We start from the raw sequence: 18,582 nt of genomic DNA on the forward strand, positions 1-18,582 counted from the left end.
TTCTAAAATGTTCAGATTTATCCGTTTCGGATGTATGTATCTGTAAAACAGTGAGGGAATTTTGTATATTTGATGCTTAATGACCTGTGTCAAGTAGACGTACAACAACCGATGATTTTTCATGCTTAGGTAAATAGAATAAAGTAAATATTATTATATAAGCACACTCAACACTCACACAGGGGCGAAGCCAAGAGGTGGGGAAGGATACTGAGGATTAGACATCCCCTCCCCTTCATGGAAGTTTTACAAAAGAAATAAACGGAAACTGGCAATAAAAAACTCGACTGAATGTGTTGGTTGTTTTGAACATTCACAGAGACATAATTATTCTATTTCTATTTGCTTTACGTCGCACCGACACAGATAGGTCTTATGGGAACGATGGGAGAGGAAAGGCCTAGGAATGGGAGGGAAGCGGCCGTGGCCTTAATTAAGGTACAGCCCCAGCATTTGCCTGGTGTGAAAATCGGAAACCACGGAAAACCATCTTCACGGCTGCCGACAGTGGGGTTGGAACCCACTATCTCCCGGATGTGAGCTCACAGCTGCGCGACCCTAACCGCACGGCCAACTCGCCCGGTAGAGATACATAATTGTAAAACCAAGAGATCGGTTGAATCTATTTTCCAAGAAACCTCGAAAGTTGGATTTTATATTTTAATCTGAACATACCATTCGCTGTAAAACTGATGACGTTGATCATATTGTCCTCGTTCTGTGTTTGAATGTATGATTTTTCACAGTGTACTGCAATCTGAATATCAACGTAATTTACTTGCATTAATGTACTTACAATGACACTCATGCATGCGCAAGCCAAACACTCACAACCACCTTCTTTATGTTCTATCATAATTTTGTAACTATAACCCACCCCCTTCCCCATCGGTGGATCCTGGCTACGCTACTGAATGCATATTTGAGATAAGTGTTATAGTTTCTTAGAATGGGGGGAAAAACTGATTTTAATACATATTTATGCAGCAATAATCTTAGACAGAGGATGGTCAAGTGCTACATATGGTCAGCCTTGCTATATGGTGTTGAAATATGGACTCTCAAGAACATATCAGTGAAACGCTTGGAAGCCTTTGAAATGTGGATCCACCGTAGGATGCTCAGGATTTCGTGAGTTGCGCGACTAACGAACCAAGAAGTACTCAGAAGGGCAAGAGCAAGCGGGAACTCGTTCAAACAATAAAACTCCGGAAGATCTCTTACCTTAGCCACATCCTTAGAAATGACCGTTACCTCGTCTTACAGCGGATTGTACAAGGCAAAATACAGGGTCGAAGAGGTGTCGGGAGGAGGCGAACATCATGACTTGGAAACATCAAATAATGGACTGGAATTCACATCAGGGGGACCTGATACGGTACTATGAAGAAGAAGAAAAAGAAGAAGAAGAAGAATCTTATGTATGCAGACGTAATCAGTTAGTTAAATTTACTTGTGTACTAAAGTTTTCTCCATACGAACAAAGCGTATTTTTGCCAATTAAGGCTAACTATTGAGACCAAATGGAACGTTCTTGGCGAAATTCTGCGCATGCACCCTAGTTCTATTGCTGCGAATTGTTAAAGCTATAACTTTAAAATGTACGTTTAAGTGTATATATCAGACTAAAATCGAAAAATTTGTATGAACAAATTAGACTCCTGTTCATAAACATCAGAACACCTTGAAAGACTAGAGATAGGGAGTTCATATTCACAGCATGTGTGCATTTGTATGTTCTGATGAAATGATTAGCATTTGAACCATGTCGGCCCTCAGGTTCAAGGTCCACATCGATATCTCAGCGCACAACCATCGACTGGTAAAGTGTGCCTGGGGGTCTCGTTGTTGCTATAAACCGAAAGTAATGGATCACTGTGACTTGAGCAGACGTGCAGGATGCCTCGCAGACGTATGCGAGAACCGTACCGTCAAATGACTGAGTTTGAAAGAGAGCGCAATATTGGCACGAGAGAACGTGATGCATCCATCCGAGAAATGGCTGCTCGTGTGGAACAAAGTGTGTCGGGAGTGCAACGGGTGTGTACAGACTGGTTCACCACCCAGACCACTACCCGAGAAGATCGATACCTCATCCGAATGTCATTGCAGGTCAGACCTGCGTCCTCCTCGGCTCTGGCGCAACAGTGGAACAGTGTTAACACATCGTATAATATCAGGAGTGACAGTCTGTCGCCGTTTATTACGGTCTGGGTTACCGGCGCGTCGTCCAATTCTCCGCCTACTTTTGACTAATGTGCATAAACATGCTATATTGCAATGGTGTATGGAACGTCGTCACTAGGGACACTGTTTTCGTACGAATCCAGGTTCTGTTTGTTTGAAAATGATGGCAGCATTTTGGTTCGCCGCAGACAGGGAAAGAGGCATCACATTGACTGCATTCGCACAAGACATACAGCGCCAACTCAAGGCCTTATGGTGTGGGGTGCTATTGGGTACAACCACAAATCACAGTCGGTGCGTGTCCATGGCACTGTGACCAGTTTGACCTACGTGAAAGACATCCTGCGACCCGTAGCCATAATCTTTCTGCACGACACCCCAGACACCATAATTCAGCAGGACAATGTGCGATCACATGTTGCTGCACGATCACGAGCCTTCTTGTTGTCGCAGGATGTCAGAGTGGTGCCCTGGCCTACCCGATCACCGGACTTGTCTCCAATCGAAAATGTGTGGGATATGGTGAAACGACGGCGCTGTGACCCAGTGACAACCACCAAAGATGAACTGTGGAATCAGGTGAATGCAGCATGGATGGCTATACCCCAAGACGCCATTTGCGCCTTATGCGCGTCCATGCCATCACGAATGGAACAAGTTATCAGTGCCCATGGGGGACCGAGTGCATACCAGGCAACAGGACACATGCTGAACCTAGGTGACTGAAATGCTAATCGTTTCTGCAGAATATACTAATGAACATGTCCTCTGCATATGAACTTCCCATTCTGGTTTTTATGCCCATGAGTGTATTTTAACAATATACCAAAATCGGTATTACAAAACTATAAAAATATTTACGCTTTTTGAAATAATAATTCGTGACAGACAGACTTGAAGAATGAAGTGAAAATGATAATATCGTAAAGTGTCCCCACAATTTCACCAATATTACTTAAACGAAAATAAATAATATTGCACTTTAATATTTCTAAATTAGATATATTTCGGTCCGCCTCTGCGGTATAGTGGTTAGTGTGATTAGCTGCCACCCCAGGAGTCCCGGGTTCGATTCCCGGCCCTGGCACGAAATTTGAAAGTCGTATGAGGGCTTGAACAGGTTCCATTTTAACCTCGGGAGGTCAACTCAGTAAAAAAATGAAATGGCGTACGGCTTTTTTTTTCAGTGCCGGGAGTGCCCAAGGACAACTTCGGCTCGCCAGGTGCAGGTCTTTTGGTTTGACTCCCGTAGGCGGCCTGCGCTTCGTGATGTGGATGAAACGATAATGGAGACGACAGATACACCCAGCCACCGTGCCAGCACAATTAACCAATGATGGTTGAAATTCCCGACCCTGCCGGGAATCTACCCCGGGACCCCTGTGACCAAAGGCCAGCACGCTAACCATTTGGCCATGGAGCCGGACCGTCAACTGAGTAAATGGGTTCGATTCCCACCTCAGCCATCCTCGAAGTTGTTTTCTGTGATTTCCCACTTCTCCTTCAGGCAAATGTCGGAATGGTACCTAACTAAGGCTACGGCCGCTTCCTTCCCTCTCCCTTGTCTATCCCTTTCAATCTTCCCATCCCCCCACTAGCCTCCGGTTCATCATAGCAGATGAGGCAGCCTGGGATAGGTACTGGTCCTACTTCCCAGTTGTATCCCACGACCCAATTGTCTCACGCTCCATGACACTGCATTGAGGTGGTAGAGGTGGGATCCCTCGCTGGGTCCGAGGGAAAAATCAACCCTGGAGGGTAAACAGATTAAGAAAGAAAGAAAGAAAGAAAGAAAGAAAGAAAATCTATTTCATAATTAAAGATATAGCGTTTTTATTTGTTTCTTTCTCTTTGGAAGTTTCTTCCCCCGAAAAGTCCCTCACCTCTCCGAAGAAATGACTATCGAACTATTCCATGCTAGTGAACACTTTTAAGTACAACTCTCCAGATCGTCGGATTTTGAGAGACATCGAAGTACGCCGATGAACACTTCCAGAGGATGTTTTAGATTAATTTGTTAGTATCCTATCGCGATGGATCTATTAACGCATAAAACCTGCGGCAGTCTCTCAGATGCAGCATACTTCGCTTTTCGTTTTTTTCGGTGTCTTTAAGTGTTAAAACTTATCACTACCACCGTGCTTTCACTAAATGTTCACTGTATGAGACAAGTACATGAGCAGACTACGCTTTCAAACTTCGATTGCCGACTTGGATGCTTTCGGAGTCCAATCTGGTTACAATTATTTAACTAAGGGACTGTCCAATTGTAGATTATCCTTTCCAAATATTCCATAGGTTTCTTAAAATTTAATGTGTCTTCTGTTGTACCAAGTAATTTACTGTTGTTGGTCTGAAGACTTGTACAGAATATTCAAACAATGAACCTGAAGTTCTTTTTGTACGCACTGAACTCCCATTTTTTAAAGACATATCTTCCGTTGTTATTATCCTTAGCAGATAAACGTTTTGTGGAGTGTATAGTTTGTTTTCCTTTATCAAGTGTCGATCACATGTACCTAATCTGAAATACAATTAGTTATATATCCTTACTAACTTGTCACCGTCGTTTTAATCCGAATTTATGTGATATTATCGAAAATGACCACGACCGATTATCATAGAATGGCAAGCCAAATTAACGTGTTCTTCTGGAAATTATACATGTGTGAAATATCGTCTGTGGAAAAGAAAGCAGTCTGCTTGAACACATTTCAGATAAGTCAGTTTAAGAAATAACATTACTGCTCCATTGATCTATGAATCAACCAACGGGCCAGTATGACGGTAGATAATTCTTTTATCATATATAACACATATTTGATATACACGGAGAGTTGAGCTAATGTCGAAACTCGATGGAGATGAATACTTTATGGTGAACTAAGGTTCATAACCCCTGTAACAAAAGGAGTAGAAAACAAATCCATAAAGTGTGACACGTACAACTCACACAAGAGAAATGACATCATCGTCTGTCATTAAGAGAAGAATTTAATGGGTTGTAAATGGGACGCATTATAAAGCAAGGAACTCGTCACGGATGAAAGCTGTGTGTGCGGTTTATGATCTTGAGACTGTCCCGGTCAGTGCACTTGTCACGTATTCCATGTCACATCAGGTTCACACGTCCGTCTGCTTATTTGTTAGTCATGTTTGAGCTATATGCCTACAGTATTCTGGTGTAATAGTAGAACTGATTCCAAGAAGTATACAGTACCATGATCATTCGAAGGAGAATAAGAATAAGAATAAAATTTAAGATTAAGATTAAGATTAATAATAATAATAATAATAATAATAATAATAATAATAATAATAATAATAATAATAATATGGTCTCAGCTACCGTGTTGCAGACATTTTAATTTTACGCCATTTAGACTGCCTGCGTGTCAATTTCGTTCGACGTTCCGTTTTAAAGATCACATGGGAATTGAATCTGCGCTGGATGACCTGCGTATGAGTTTCATTAAATTTTGTCAGATAAACACCAAATGTGTCACCAGAGATCCTCTACATGCCGATATCGTACGATGTGGAGTGTCGAATTGAATTTTTACCGCCTTACAGAAATCCGATTACACTGCCGGGTTTGAACCCGCGATTTTGTATTCTGGAGGCCGGCATTCTAACACTGATTCACGTCAACGGCAGAAAAACCGGAGCTCTGTTAGACGACCTATTGCTGAGGTTTCATTGACTTCGTCAGATAAATGCTGAATGTGCCACCAGAGACATCCTTCACACATTTTGTTTAAAGAGAGGAAATCGTTATCGATGCAGACAAAATATACTGTATTTTACCTTCTAAGATCTTCTCCATGACTTCACCGGCAATGCTGTCTGTCTCTTCCAAATCTTCTGGTCGACCTGATGTACAAACCCATCGAAATGGTCCGAAACCCAGGGAGAAGATGTCACTGTAACAGAAAAGAATATACGTAAACATTTGATGTGGAATTAATTTACCAGTTACCAGTCGAAAACAGTTTCAAGGCCCCTCTCTTGAAATTATACCAATTAATAAACAAATCCTTCCTTCCTTCCTTCCTTCCTCCTTTCTTTCCTTCCTTCCTTCCTATATCCATTTCTTCTTTTTCCCCTTTAACGATATCCCCTCTCCATTCCTCCACAACACATTTCATCATATTCATTCATATTCTTTCATCTAAGCATCACAGTGCGAGTTTTCTAACGACAAATGATGAATTCTCAACGCGTCAAGCACTAACCTTAATAGCGCTTTCTCTTATATTTCTCTATTGGTCAGCCTAAAGATACTTTCTGGCTATAATTTCAACCTAAAAACGAATTATCAGATGCCCTTTTCCCACAAGATTATGGGCTCAGTACCAAACATTAATACCCACGTCCATTCGCGTGCCCACGGAATGTGCCACGGGTGCAGGCATGAAATGACTCCATGCATAGATGTCAATGGCGTTACTGATGACCGAAGAGCCTTAGTGTGACAGACGTCTGCTTCCTTAAGTTAAAAATAGACTACTTATGGTCATTATGAATTATAATATTATTCTTTGTCGTAATTAGTTAACAAATGTGTGCTAAATATACAATTGTAAATTAAAGCTCAACATTAATGTTTTTCGAAATTCAGATTTTTGTATTGTAACATGTACCATATTTCGCGCACGGTCATCAAAGTTGTTTTATATTATTAATGTTCAGCTTATTACTTAAGTAAATACGGAGGCAATCATGTTATTAGTATGCCAAAATTAATTTATAAATATTATAGTGTGCAAATATGGGTTATATTAATTAAGCTAGGAATTTCAAGTATTTCTTTGTTAAAATTAAGTATATACTTGGTAAGAGTTAGACATCCTTTTCTGGGATATTTCAACTTAGCCTACTTGTGTAATCTTGGGTAAAACTATGGACATGAATATCCCGGTAAAAAGAGTCATGGGTATGTGATTAATACAGAACTGAGAATTTGGCAGGGTGGGTTTATCCAAGCACCTGATTATCGAGCTATTCCCTGAGAGCATGGTATTACTTAAGTCTCTTCCAGGCACATTCACTCTCGCGTTAAACTACCTCGCTTGGTACACGTGTTCCTTAAAAACAATATACGTTCCAATAAACCAAGTGAGATGGTTTAATATTCACTCAACCAATCCGAACAAATTGGGACCGGAGTCTGTTCGGATTACGAAATGATCGGATTAACCGGAAAATATTTTCTAAAAATAATGTTAATTTTTTACATCCCGCTAACTACTTTTACGGTTTCTGGAGACGCCTAGGTGCCGGGATTTTCTCCCGCAGGAGTTCTTTTGCGTGCCAGTAAATCCACTTACACGAGTCTGACGTATTTGAGCACCTCCAAATACCACCGGACTGAGCTAGGATCGAACCTGCCAAGTTGGGGTCAGAAGGTCAGTGCCTCAACCGTACAATACAGTAAAGTACACACTGTAATTTGAAATGTCCATTCTTTAGCAGTTACTGATGTGATGTTTATGAGATGCTGGTTTAACACTGCATCTTCGAGTAGGTTCCAATCACTGCGGCAAAAGAAACTAACAGACATTGTAAAGATAAACGACCAGTGATTGATGGTTTAAGATGATTAATTATGTTTCCATTAAGTTATTCTAGTAAAATATGACTAATAAAATGCAAGTAAATCTTCATTCTATAATATGTTCTTTCATTTCAATAAGATTTTTAAAAATTAATATTTCAGTTCGGATTAACGGGACTCTAGTGTAATTTCAAAACAGAATGTATATATCTTTAAAGGATAATTTGTCGTCTAAAAAGGATCATGTTTCCAGTTGTACTTCCCGAACGACGAGACTACAATTTACAACATTCCTGGAAACACACTGTATTTTGCAGTCGCACTCACACGTGGATTTTCAACTTGTTAGACAGTGAGAAACTGCCACTGACAGGCGACACTCGAGAGTGGCATCTTTTAATTGTCATCATACCTTTCGTTTTAAGTCCCCATGTGCCTCACATAAATCGCATTATGACATAGAAAGAAATCTTGCTTCTCTTGCGGAATAAATAAAATTTCATAATCTCACTGCCTCAGTATTCGTCAGTAATCTATAGGTTACATGATTTGGACATGTAACTGGTACAAACAAATAAATAGATACGGTACGTAGTCGAAGTACAACGAGGTGAAAGGGAGTAATTTCTGTTGATGTAACACTATTTGAGAATGAAGCATTATTGTCCCACGTCAATAATAAGTTGGTTGTGACGGGCTGAACCGAGGCGGTGAAGGGCAAAGAGAAGTGCTCATACGTGACAGGTTACTTTCCTCAGTTCTTGAGTTGATTTCCACCATAGCACCGATTTCGCTCTTGTTATTTGTCAGCTAATAATTCAACAAGTATCTCTATATTTTTTTCACTTTCTGTGTGCAGATAACGGAATGTCACAAATAAGTAATGAGCGATGTCAGAACTAAAGAATCAATGAACGAAAAGAAAAAAATTTAAAGCGACTTTATTTTGCTCTTCACTCGAGGAGATCATTAACTACGACTTATATTGACTGAAATATTTATACACGAGAACTTGTTTGAGAATTGGCGTCTGTCTGGAGGATGAAAACAGAACTGAAAGTCATGGTAGTAATTTTTCCTTCGTAACTCGGAATGAAATTGCTATTTCGTGTAATAATAATAATAATAATAATAATAATAATAATAATAATAATAATAATAAGAAGAAGAAGAAGAAGAAGAAGAAGAAGAAGAAGAAGAAGAAGCAGAAGAAGAAGAAGAAGAAGAAGAAGAAGAAGAAGAAGAAGTCCAAGTCCGTTTCAAAAATTAGCCTTGTCGATACAACGATCGATCTGACCTCAGTTTCATGTTTCATTTCGGTATACTGAGAATGTTGCATCAAATTGAGAAAGTTGTTTATCGTCGGTTCTTCTTTGTCCTCTCCTTTCCAAGATTTTCTCTCCCAATAAAATAGGTAAGATGCGTGTCCGATAAATTTTGCGGTTCGCTGGTGTACAGTTAGGATCAGCTCTCCGCTCCCTCGAGTTTCCTCCGGGATATTTTCATTGTTTTCTTTTGAAAATCCAACCAATCTTTCAACAATCCTATTCAAACCTATATTCGAAATGCCTGCAGTCGTTTACAATCTTGACTGAATTGTCTAGGATTCACATCCATACATAAAAAAGCTTTGGCAAAATTCTTCGTGTCATGAAATTCTGTGTGTCTGCTAATCAAAATATGTATCTCGCTGTTGAACGCTTGTTTGGCTAGCATTATGCTCCTCTTGATCTATTTACCATACCACATATCGCGGGCGATTACAGTTTCCAAGATATGAAATAAAAGTGACTTCTTTCTAATATTCTTATTGTTATTCTTATTCTTATTCTTATTCTTATTCTTATTCTTATTCTTATTCTTCTTCTTATTACATATACATTGACACATATTCATTATAGATTGACATTCCTTTAAGCGTTCAGTCTGCAAGCCTCTGTGTGTGAACTATTTGCAAGTCGCACTATGGCCTCGCCTATTTCTATAATGATACCCGTCTCCCCCCTGATGCTACCGGTACTGAGGGCTTTTGGCCTACCAAGCAACCGCTGCCCAGCCGGATAGCTGAAGATTATGAGGCGACGTGGAGTCAACGCAACGAATCTTCTCTGCAATTATTCTTAGCTTTCTAGATCGGGGCTGCCATCTCTTCGTCAGATAACTGCTCCATTGTAATCACATAGGCTGAGTAGATGTCGAACCAGCCCTCAGGTCCAGGTAAAAACGCCTGACCTGGCTGAGTTTGGTTTGTGAAATAAACTTTAAAAAGCTAGCAATAATTACTGGTTACGAAGAGGAAAATGAAAGCCATCTCCGTACAGGCCGTGCAGGCCCGTTATGGAATGAAAGGTAAAGACATCCACTATCCATAACCTCGGTATGAAGTGGAATAGAGTGGTCATCCGCCTTTGAAATCAGGAATTCATCTGGCACCCTTCCTTGGTGTAAGCTCAGTGAACGTTCAGGAGTGGAAATTTATGTCCTGTAGTTTTCGACTTAGCGGAGAATCGAACGTCCCTCCTTGAGTGAACCGACACCCCTGAGGGCGAGGGTTGAAAGGGGTGGACTATTAATATAATAGAAATAATTCATGTGCAATGCGTATTTCCCAGTTTGACCGAGCCAGAATTGTGACACTGATTCAGGTTGGTGATGCATGAACAGCAGTATCACGCATCTTAGGGGTCACGCAAGGTTCAATGAACTGTGAGACCAATGATGTGACTGTCAGACCGAGGGTGACAACACTGCGTAAAGATAGATATATCCGCGTAACAGCGCAGAGACCAACTTCCACTGCTCAATAATTACGAGATCTCGAAGTACCGGACTCAGTTTATTTGCACAAACTGTACGTAATCTGCTGCATAGTACTCAGATAAGGTCATTTCGACCGATGCGACGTGTTCCACTAGAGAATCATCATTGTGTTTAGAATAGAAGATTGGACATGCAGCATCTTAATTGGGGGTTGGAGTAATGGCGTAATGTCATATATGAAGATGAAATACGGATATTACTTAAGGCCACATACATGGCGAAAAAGGTGCGTAGACGTAAAGGACTGGGTGCAAAGTACTAGTAAGTTCCTGAGATCATACATGGCCGTCGTACACCTTTGATACCAATTCGAGGGATGTTACCTGCCCACCGGTACACCAGTATCCTTCTTCGACAATTTGTACATTATTTTAGGGGTGAATTCATTTTCGTCGACGACATGTTTAACGAGGTGCATCAATGACGAGCTTCATCAGAGAGGTAGGTGTCTACCATATGAATTGGCCAGCTAATTCACCGGACATGAACTGAATTGAGTATGCATGGGACATGTTGATGACAACTGAATTTGCTGTCCACAACCTCCACAGACACTCCCATACCCCATAAGAGTTGCCAAGATGGAATGGGAATTTCTTCCTCAAGATGACGTCAATGTACTGATCGCAAAGAAGCTACAGCGTATTAGAGACCTGAACAATGTCAGGGGAGGTCATACACGGTGCGAAGGTAGAATGAAGAAGGGGCAACCTTCACTCTCATCAATTGTAACCTTTTCATTATTACCATTTATTTGCGTTAGATATTGGAAGATAAACATTTGAGTTTGTAAAAGTTCACATTTCCAAATTGTGTGTCTCTGTGATACAATAAGCAACATTCTTTTACTTTATTATTGTATTGCATTTTTAATATTCCGAACATTTTTCACATTATATTGTTACTTGTAGTAGAAGTTAACGACAGTCAATCCTTTCCCATTTTGAGAAGAAGGAAGAGGAGCCGCAGTCACGTACTTGTTTACTACGTCACTCTATATATGGACTTTCTCATTTTTGCTCTCCCATATAACACCCCATTTCAATGATAATTCATCGTACCAGCCCAGTGGTTCTCTCATTCTCTTGACTCTCGTTCTCACTCCAGAGGTCTGATAGTACGGTATTACAATGTAACTCATTGTTACTTGTTTACTTCGTTAGTATGTGTTGGAAAAGTTTCAAACTAATAACTGTGATAGCCTGTCGGGTATTAAACCACGCTGCTCAGAGCTGTATCCTCTTAAAGGGAACCGTCTGTTTCCACAGTCATAATACCAGAAGCCCAGGAAATTTACGTATATTAGTGCAAATAATAATAATAATAATAATAATAATAATAATAATAATAATAATAATTTTATTGTTTTTTACGTTCCATCAAAATATTTTGACGGTTTTCGGAGACGCCAAGGTGCCGGAATTGTGTCCCGGAGGAGTTCTATTAGATTGACTGGCACGAGGCTTACCTATTTAAGAACCTTCAAACACCACCGGACTGAGTCGGGATAGAACCTGTCAAGTTGGATTCAGAAGCCCAGCGCCTCAACCGTCTGAGCCACTCAGCCCAACGTTACTGCACGCAATTATGCCAACATCAAGAGATAATTGTGATAGAAATCTGATATATTTACTTTTTATTTCTTCATATTGTTATTTTATTCCATTGTCTTTCTCCTTTCCCTGCAATGCGTCAGATAATTACGTATTATTTCCCCCTGTAGGTGAGGGTGGTATAACAACACCCATGGTATCGCCTGCCTTTCGTAGGTGGTGACTAAAAGCGGCCTCCGAGGCTCTTAACTTGGGAGAGTGGATTGTCAACCACGGGGCCCAAGCTGAGTCCTGGCATTGCTTCCACTTAATTGTGTCAGGCTCCTCACTTTCATCTCTCCTATCCGGCCCCTCTTGATCAACTCCTCTTCTCTTCGACCCCGACGGTATTAGGTTACGAGGCCTAGGGGGTCTTTCATTTACAGTCGTCTCCTGACCTTGTCCTTCTTTGTCCGATACCTTCATTTCTCTAAGTGTCACGCCCCTTCCATTTATCCCTCTGATTAATGTTAATAGAGGATGATTGCCTAGTTACACTTCTTATATAAAAAATAATCACCACCACCATGATGTATTATTATTATTATTATTATTATTATTATTATTATTATTATTATTATTATTATTATTATTATTATTATTATTACACTTAATGGTACGGAGTTTCCAACATTACCCTGAAGGAAAGAAGCATTTGAAAAGAAAACTACATCCAGTTAATCATTACAGAAATATCTCCCATATACTTCCCGATGGTACAGTACATTAACAATTATCTACATGTTTAACCACACAGTCATACTGTGCTCCATACAGCTGTGTTCCATTTCACGTCTCGACTTAGGGCGTGCAGCTGTTAGCTTGCATCCGGGAGATAGTGGGTTCGAGCCACTGTCGGTAGCCTTGAAGATGGTTTTCCGTCGTTTCCCATTTTCACACCACGAAAATGCTGGGGCTGTACCTTAATTAAGGCCACGGTCGATTCCTTACCACTCCTAGACCTTTATTAACCCCATCGTCTCCATAAGACTTATCTGTGTCGATGCAACGTAAAGCATGTTTTACGTCTCGTTCGCCATTATTGAAGCCGGCACCGTAGAACCACATGAAATAATAGTTTAATGTTAGATGGTGTCGAATTTCTGGGAGGCGCTGTCGCTTTAATTAAGGATGTGATGGTTGGCTTCACTGTACACTTATCGAATATCGTATTATCAGATTTCTACAGTTTACTCGTGCTGTTTCACATTAGAAAGTTCGAGTACAACTGATTTCAGGCTACACTCTAGCTTTGAAATGACTAGTTGCTCGGGCAGTCGAATCACCACGTTGCTGTTTTTTTTTTTTTTTTTTACTTTGCTTATTACTTACTTAAAACAATTGCCAAACACAAACTACTCTCTCTAATTGAGTAACGTTTCATACACAAAAGCGACGAATTCTTAAGCCACAGTCAGGTAATGAAAGAAGCCTGAATTAAGACACTCTTGAAACGATGCGCCGGACTGCCAAGGCTGACCGTGAACAACCACGACACGTGGTAACCACGGAAAGTAATAGCCACGATAACTCGCATGCCTAGACAATAAGGCAAACTGTAAATGGCTCCATAAATCATAACCTGTGTCCAGCTATTCTGCAGGCCGATTGGCACTATGACGTAGCATTCCACTTCAAATCATTTAATATCATTGTAAGTAGTTTATAAGTTATAAAGTTGTACAGAACAGTGGATTCAACTAAACGCTCATGATCCACACTCATACCACGTTATTTACTGATCGTTCTGACCGTAAACAGATGTGAAACCACACTGCAGTCCTTGGCAAATTTTTACCATGGAAGATATTTCACTTCGCCATATTTTGTTGATTTCCACCTTTAAAAATTAATTGATTTCTTCGAGATAGATGTTGAACGCCGGCCCCGCGGAGTAAGGGTAGCGTGCCTGCCTCTTACCCAGAGACCCTGGGTTCGATTCCCGACCAGGTCAGGGATTTTTACCTTACGTGAGGGCTGGTTCGAGGTCCACTCAGCCTACGTGATATACTGTATTATTGAAGAGCTATCTCAAGGTGAGATAGTGGCCCCAGTCTAGAGAGCCAAGAATAACGGCCGAGAGGATTCCGTCGTGCTGACCACACGACACCTCGTAATCTGCAGATCTTCGGGTTGAGCATCGGTCGCTTGGTAGGCCATGGTCCTTCGGGGATGTTGAGCCATGGGGTTTGGTTTGGTTTGGTTTGGTTTGGTTTGATTTGGTTTGGTTTTGGTTTGGTTTGGTTTTAGACGTTGAACATTGTCGGTGATAAAGAGCAGCCCTGCCTTACACCTCGTCCTAATTTAATTTCTTCACTCTTGCTCTCTGGCTTAAATGCAAATCATTTATTAGCTTTATATCCCTCCAATCTACTTCATGTTTCTTTAGGATTGTCATCAATTTGTCCCATCTGACACAGTCAAAAATCCTTCAAGATCAATAAATACAGCGTAAAACTTCCTGTTTTTTTGTCTATGTTCCCCTCACCTATCACCCTCAGTAGCCCAATAGCATCTCTTGTTCTAACTCCTCGCCTGAAACCAGATTGTTCTTCACTTATAAAGTTAATCATCTTTTCATATATCCTTCTGTTGAGCGTCCGCCTCTGTGGTGTAGTGGTTAGTGTGATTAGCTGCCACCCCCGGAGGCCCGGGTTCGATTCCCGGCTCTGTCACGAAATTTGAAAAGTGGTACGAGGGCTAGAACGGGGTCCACTCAGCCTCGGGAGGTTAACTGAGTAGAAAGGGGGGTCGATTCCCTCCTCAGCCATCCTGGAAGTGGTTTTCCGTGGTTTCCCACTTCTCCTCCAGGCAAATGTCGGGACGCTACCTAACTTAAGGCCGCGGCCGCTTCCTTCCCTCTTCCTTATCTATCCCTTCCAAAGTTTCCATCCTCCTACAACGCCCCTGCTCAGCATAGCAGGTGAGGCCACCTGGGCGAGGTACTGGTCATCCTCCCCAGTTGGTTCCCCCAATCCAGAGTCTAAAGCTCCAGGACAATACCCTTGAGGCGGTAGAGGTGGGATCCCTCGCCGAGTTCAAGGGAAAAACCGACCATGGAGGGTAAACAGAAGAAGAAGAAGATAATTTAGCTCAGGACAGGCAAAAGTGGAAGAGGTTCATCCCATGAGAAGACCTGTCATAAGGCAGAATACCTGGATGATGATGATGACCTTAAAAATGGTAAATACCCCACTCGCTCTCGATCGGACACCGATTATCTACACTGTGCACCGCTTCAGTATGTACTTAGCAATAGGAAATGTCTTGGAGGGCCTCCCCAAGAAAGTGTGTGTATTCGGTCCCAATCGGAAGAAGTCGATCTAAACCCGATGTTTTAAATTGGGTGTTATCACGACCTATGCGCATTCCGTGAATTGAAAATGTACAATTCAGCTACAAAGTTAAAACTGAACACGAATGCATTACATTGTTATTGAGAGGATCTAACGTTATTTGGTCTCTTGTGAAAAGAACTCTTAACCCATTACATTCTATATTTCATTTAAAAAAAAGCACCTATACATATAATTATTTAGGTATATTTTACGTTGTACTCGTATACTTTGCAGCCTACGTGATTAGAATTACGGAGCTATCTGACGGTGATATAGCGGCCCCGGTCTAGAAAGCCAAGAATAACGGCCGATAGGATTCGTCGTGCTGACCACACGACACCTCGTAATCTGCATGCCTTGGGGCTGAGCACCGGTCGCTTGGTAGGCCAAGGCCCTTCAAGGGCTGTAGTGCCATGGGGTTTGTTTATACTTTGCAGCCAACGACATTTGAATTACATTTTAGATTTCTAGTTTGACCTGTAGTGTTATGAACTTCCATACATTGGTGACCGAAGGGGAAGACAATTTTCATTCGAGTTCTCATTTTCAAACTTTTGGCCTTAAGTAAAAATCGAATCTCCAAGGTTGAACAACGTTTTAGCTCATTTTTCTCAAAACCTCCCTTATTAAGAAAAAAATCGTAAATGTTCTTCTCTGCTTCGTGAATGATAAAATGATGTTATTTGCTTTACGTTCCACTAACTACTATTACGGTTTTCGGAGACGCCAAGGTGCCTGTATTTAGTCTCGCGGGATTTCTTTTACGTACCAGTAAATCTACCGACACAACGCTGACGTATTTGAGCAGCTTCAAATACTACCGGACTAAGCCAGGATCTAACCTGCCACGTTGGACTCAGAAGGCCAGCGCCTCAACCGTCTGAGCCACTCAGCCCGGCTCTTGTTCGTGATAACAGAACATATCACTTACCAAAAATTAACTCTATGAATAACATAACCAATTTTAGATGCAACGTATACTTGCAGAAATGGTCTTTGGATGACAAAACGGCTTGGTAATGAGCTAGTGCTATCCCTAAAAGTAATATTAATCTAGACATTCAGAATTGCAGTAAATCGCCACATAAATGTATGCATTTCTAGTGGTAAGACGTATGAATGGCTGTACCCGTCATCGCAGCGGGACAGGTTAATGATAAAAGGGTAAACTAAAAGCCTGAAGTCGCAGAGAAAGAATTTCTGCCAGCTCAAATCTGAGAAATTACTGTGCAAAAAAATTGGTTAAAGCAGCCTAAGACGGTAAGACGGTAAGAAGTGGAGAAGGATTATGCTTCAGGTAGTCACAATATTCCTAACGTGGGTACGTATTGATGAACAATAATAAACATTATACACTCACCCCATAATATCCTGGACGTAGGATGGGTACCGGAATTTGAGGGCGTTGTCCTTTTGCGCCCCTACATCAGCACCAGCGCGTCCTGCTTCCAACAGGAAGGCGTTACCGTAATCCCAGAAGAACATTCCAGCGTCTGCTAGTTTATTAATGGACGCGACATGCCTAACAAGCGATTCCTGAACCAGTGCCTTGAAGCGTTGCGGATCGTCAGCCAGCACCTGTAAAAGAACATAATACGAATATATGAATGTATGTTTTTGTGACATGGAAGTCTTCCTCAACAATTGACTTAAGTTCTGAAAATACAAAATATATTGTTTATACAGTACTTGAAGAATTGCGACTGATCTGGAGGGAAGTCTCTTCCATGATCTGGTACTTTGACGAGTAGCAGGTGGTTTGAAAGTCTCAGTGGTCATAAGAACGATGCCGGCAAGAGCTTCCGCACCAATTGGTGTCATCCATCGGAAAAGGTCGCTGGTGCAGTATCACACTAACAGACAACACAATTTTAAGATGTAATAAGATATCAAGTATGACTGGAGGCCGATGAGAAACATGTGCACCAAAAGTGCTACTAAGATATAGTTCAGCAAAGCGGTTGGAGTTATGCGAAGTGTTCGTTTTGAGAAAATAATGAGCGCTCTCATAAAATTGTAATTAAAGAAACTGAAGAAATATATTGCTGGATTAATTTCTTGTTGGCGATTTTTGGCACGAAAATCTTATTTGGTAAGAGGAACCTGACTAATATAAGAGGCAGAGGGAAGTCGTTCTTGGAGGTTCCGTTCTCCGCATGTAGTACAAGGAAGTAGTTTAAGTCAAAAGGGATGAAATACGACAAAACTGTCAGTCGACGAATAGTCAAACAGTTCTGTGAAGATCGAACAATTTCACTATCTTAAAGGATTCTAGAATATATTGATTATACAGAATGGCCCATAACTCAGTTGGCAAAAATGCAAATAGCACATTTTTGTAGAGGTGCAGCGAGGGTACAGATAATCATACAGATAACGTATACAGATAGTTATAGCAGAGTTCTCGTGACCTACAAGAAATGCTTAAAGTGGCCTCCATCCTTTTCTTTGCATATTTTGCATCTTCGAAACACTGAAGCACAAATTATATCCGAAGTATTCAGGGACTGTACGAGTTGAAATTCAGACTGAATGCGTTCCTTCAATTGTTCCACATCGCGAATCTTCAGGATCACCATTTAGGCCTTTGTGTGAAGTGGGCTTATATGGTCTCAACGCCAATGTTTCCTGCAGCATTTGCTAGCTTGTTCGAGGCTTTCCATACTCAGTGGACGCTTTCCGCATTTATTTATTTGGTAACTGCACAAAACATAGCGCAACGATATTTAAATTATCTTGTATTGTAACTCTTTTGGTCTATCTAATTTAGGAAGTTCCGCTACCATTCCACTTTGTTCACATATCTTATACCGTTTACGAATACCTTCTCGAAATGGAGGTGCGATATTCCTGTTTCCACCACATCTGCAATACGAAAACACGCTGCTCTGTAGATATTTTGTATTCATTGTCTCGCAAATAACACAAACACGAAAACAGCAGCATACACATCAACATCAATCTGACCTCATTACCTTAAATGCCTGCAGAATTATTGAAACAACTGCTCTAGTCAAGTCAAGTAATTGCTATGCTAGTCAACCGAGCGTCTACATACTGCTAGTGCCAACTAAATTATAGGCCAGTC

The 18,582-nt window shown here is 41.0% G+C and overlaps 1 protein-coding gene across 1 annotated transcript in view; it reads right to left on the reverse strand.

The window, feature by feature from the left end:
- Positions 1–18,582, reverse strand: part of LOC136871883 (urocanate hydratase) — a 252,569-nt gene that overhangs the window by 103,263 nt on the left and 130,724 nt on the right. The window contains exons 9-10 of the mRNA XM_067145541.2: positions 16,855–17,072; positions 5,995–6,110 (exon numbers count right to left, since the gene is read on the reverse strand). Of these exons, the coding sequence (XP_067001642.2) occupies positions 5,995–6,110; positions 16,855–17,072 (334 nt within the window). The remainder of the gene's footprint in view (positions 1–5,994; positions 6,111–16,854; positions 17,073–18,582) is intronic.

Source organism: Anabrus simplex, chromosome 4 (genome assembly GCF_040414725.1).
Source record: "Anabrus simplex isolate iqAnaSimp1 chromosome 4, ASM4041472v1, whole genome shotgun sequence".
Taxonomy (NCBI): Eukaryota; Metazoa; Arthropoda; class Insecta; order Orthoptera; family Tettigoniidae; genus Anabrus; species Anabrus simplex.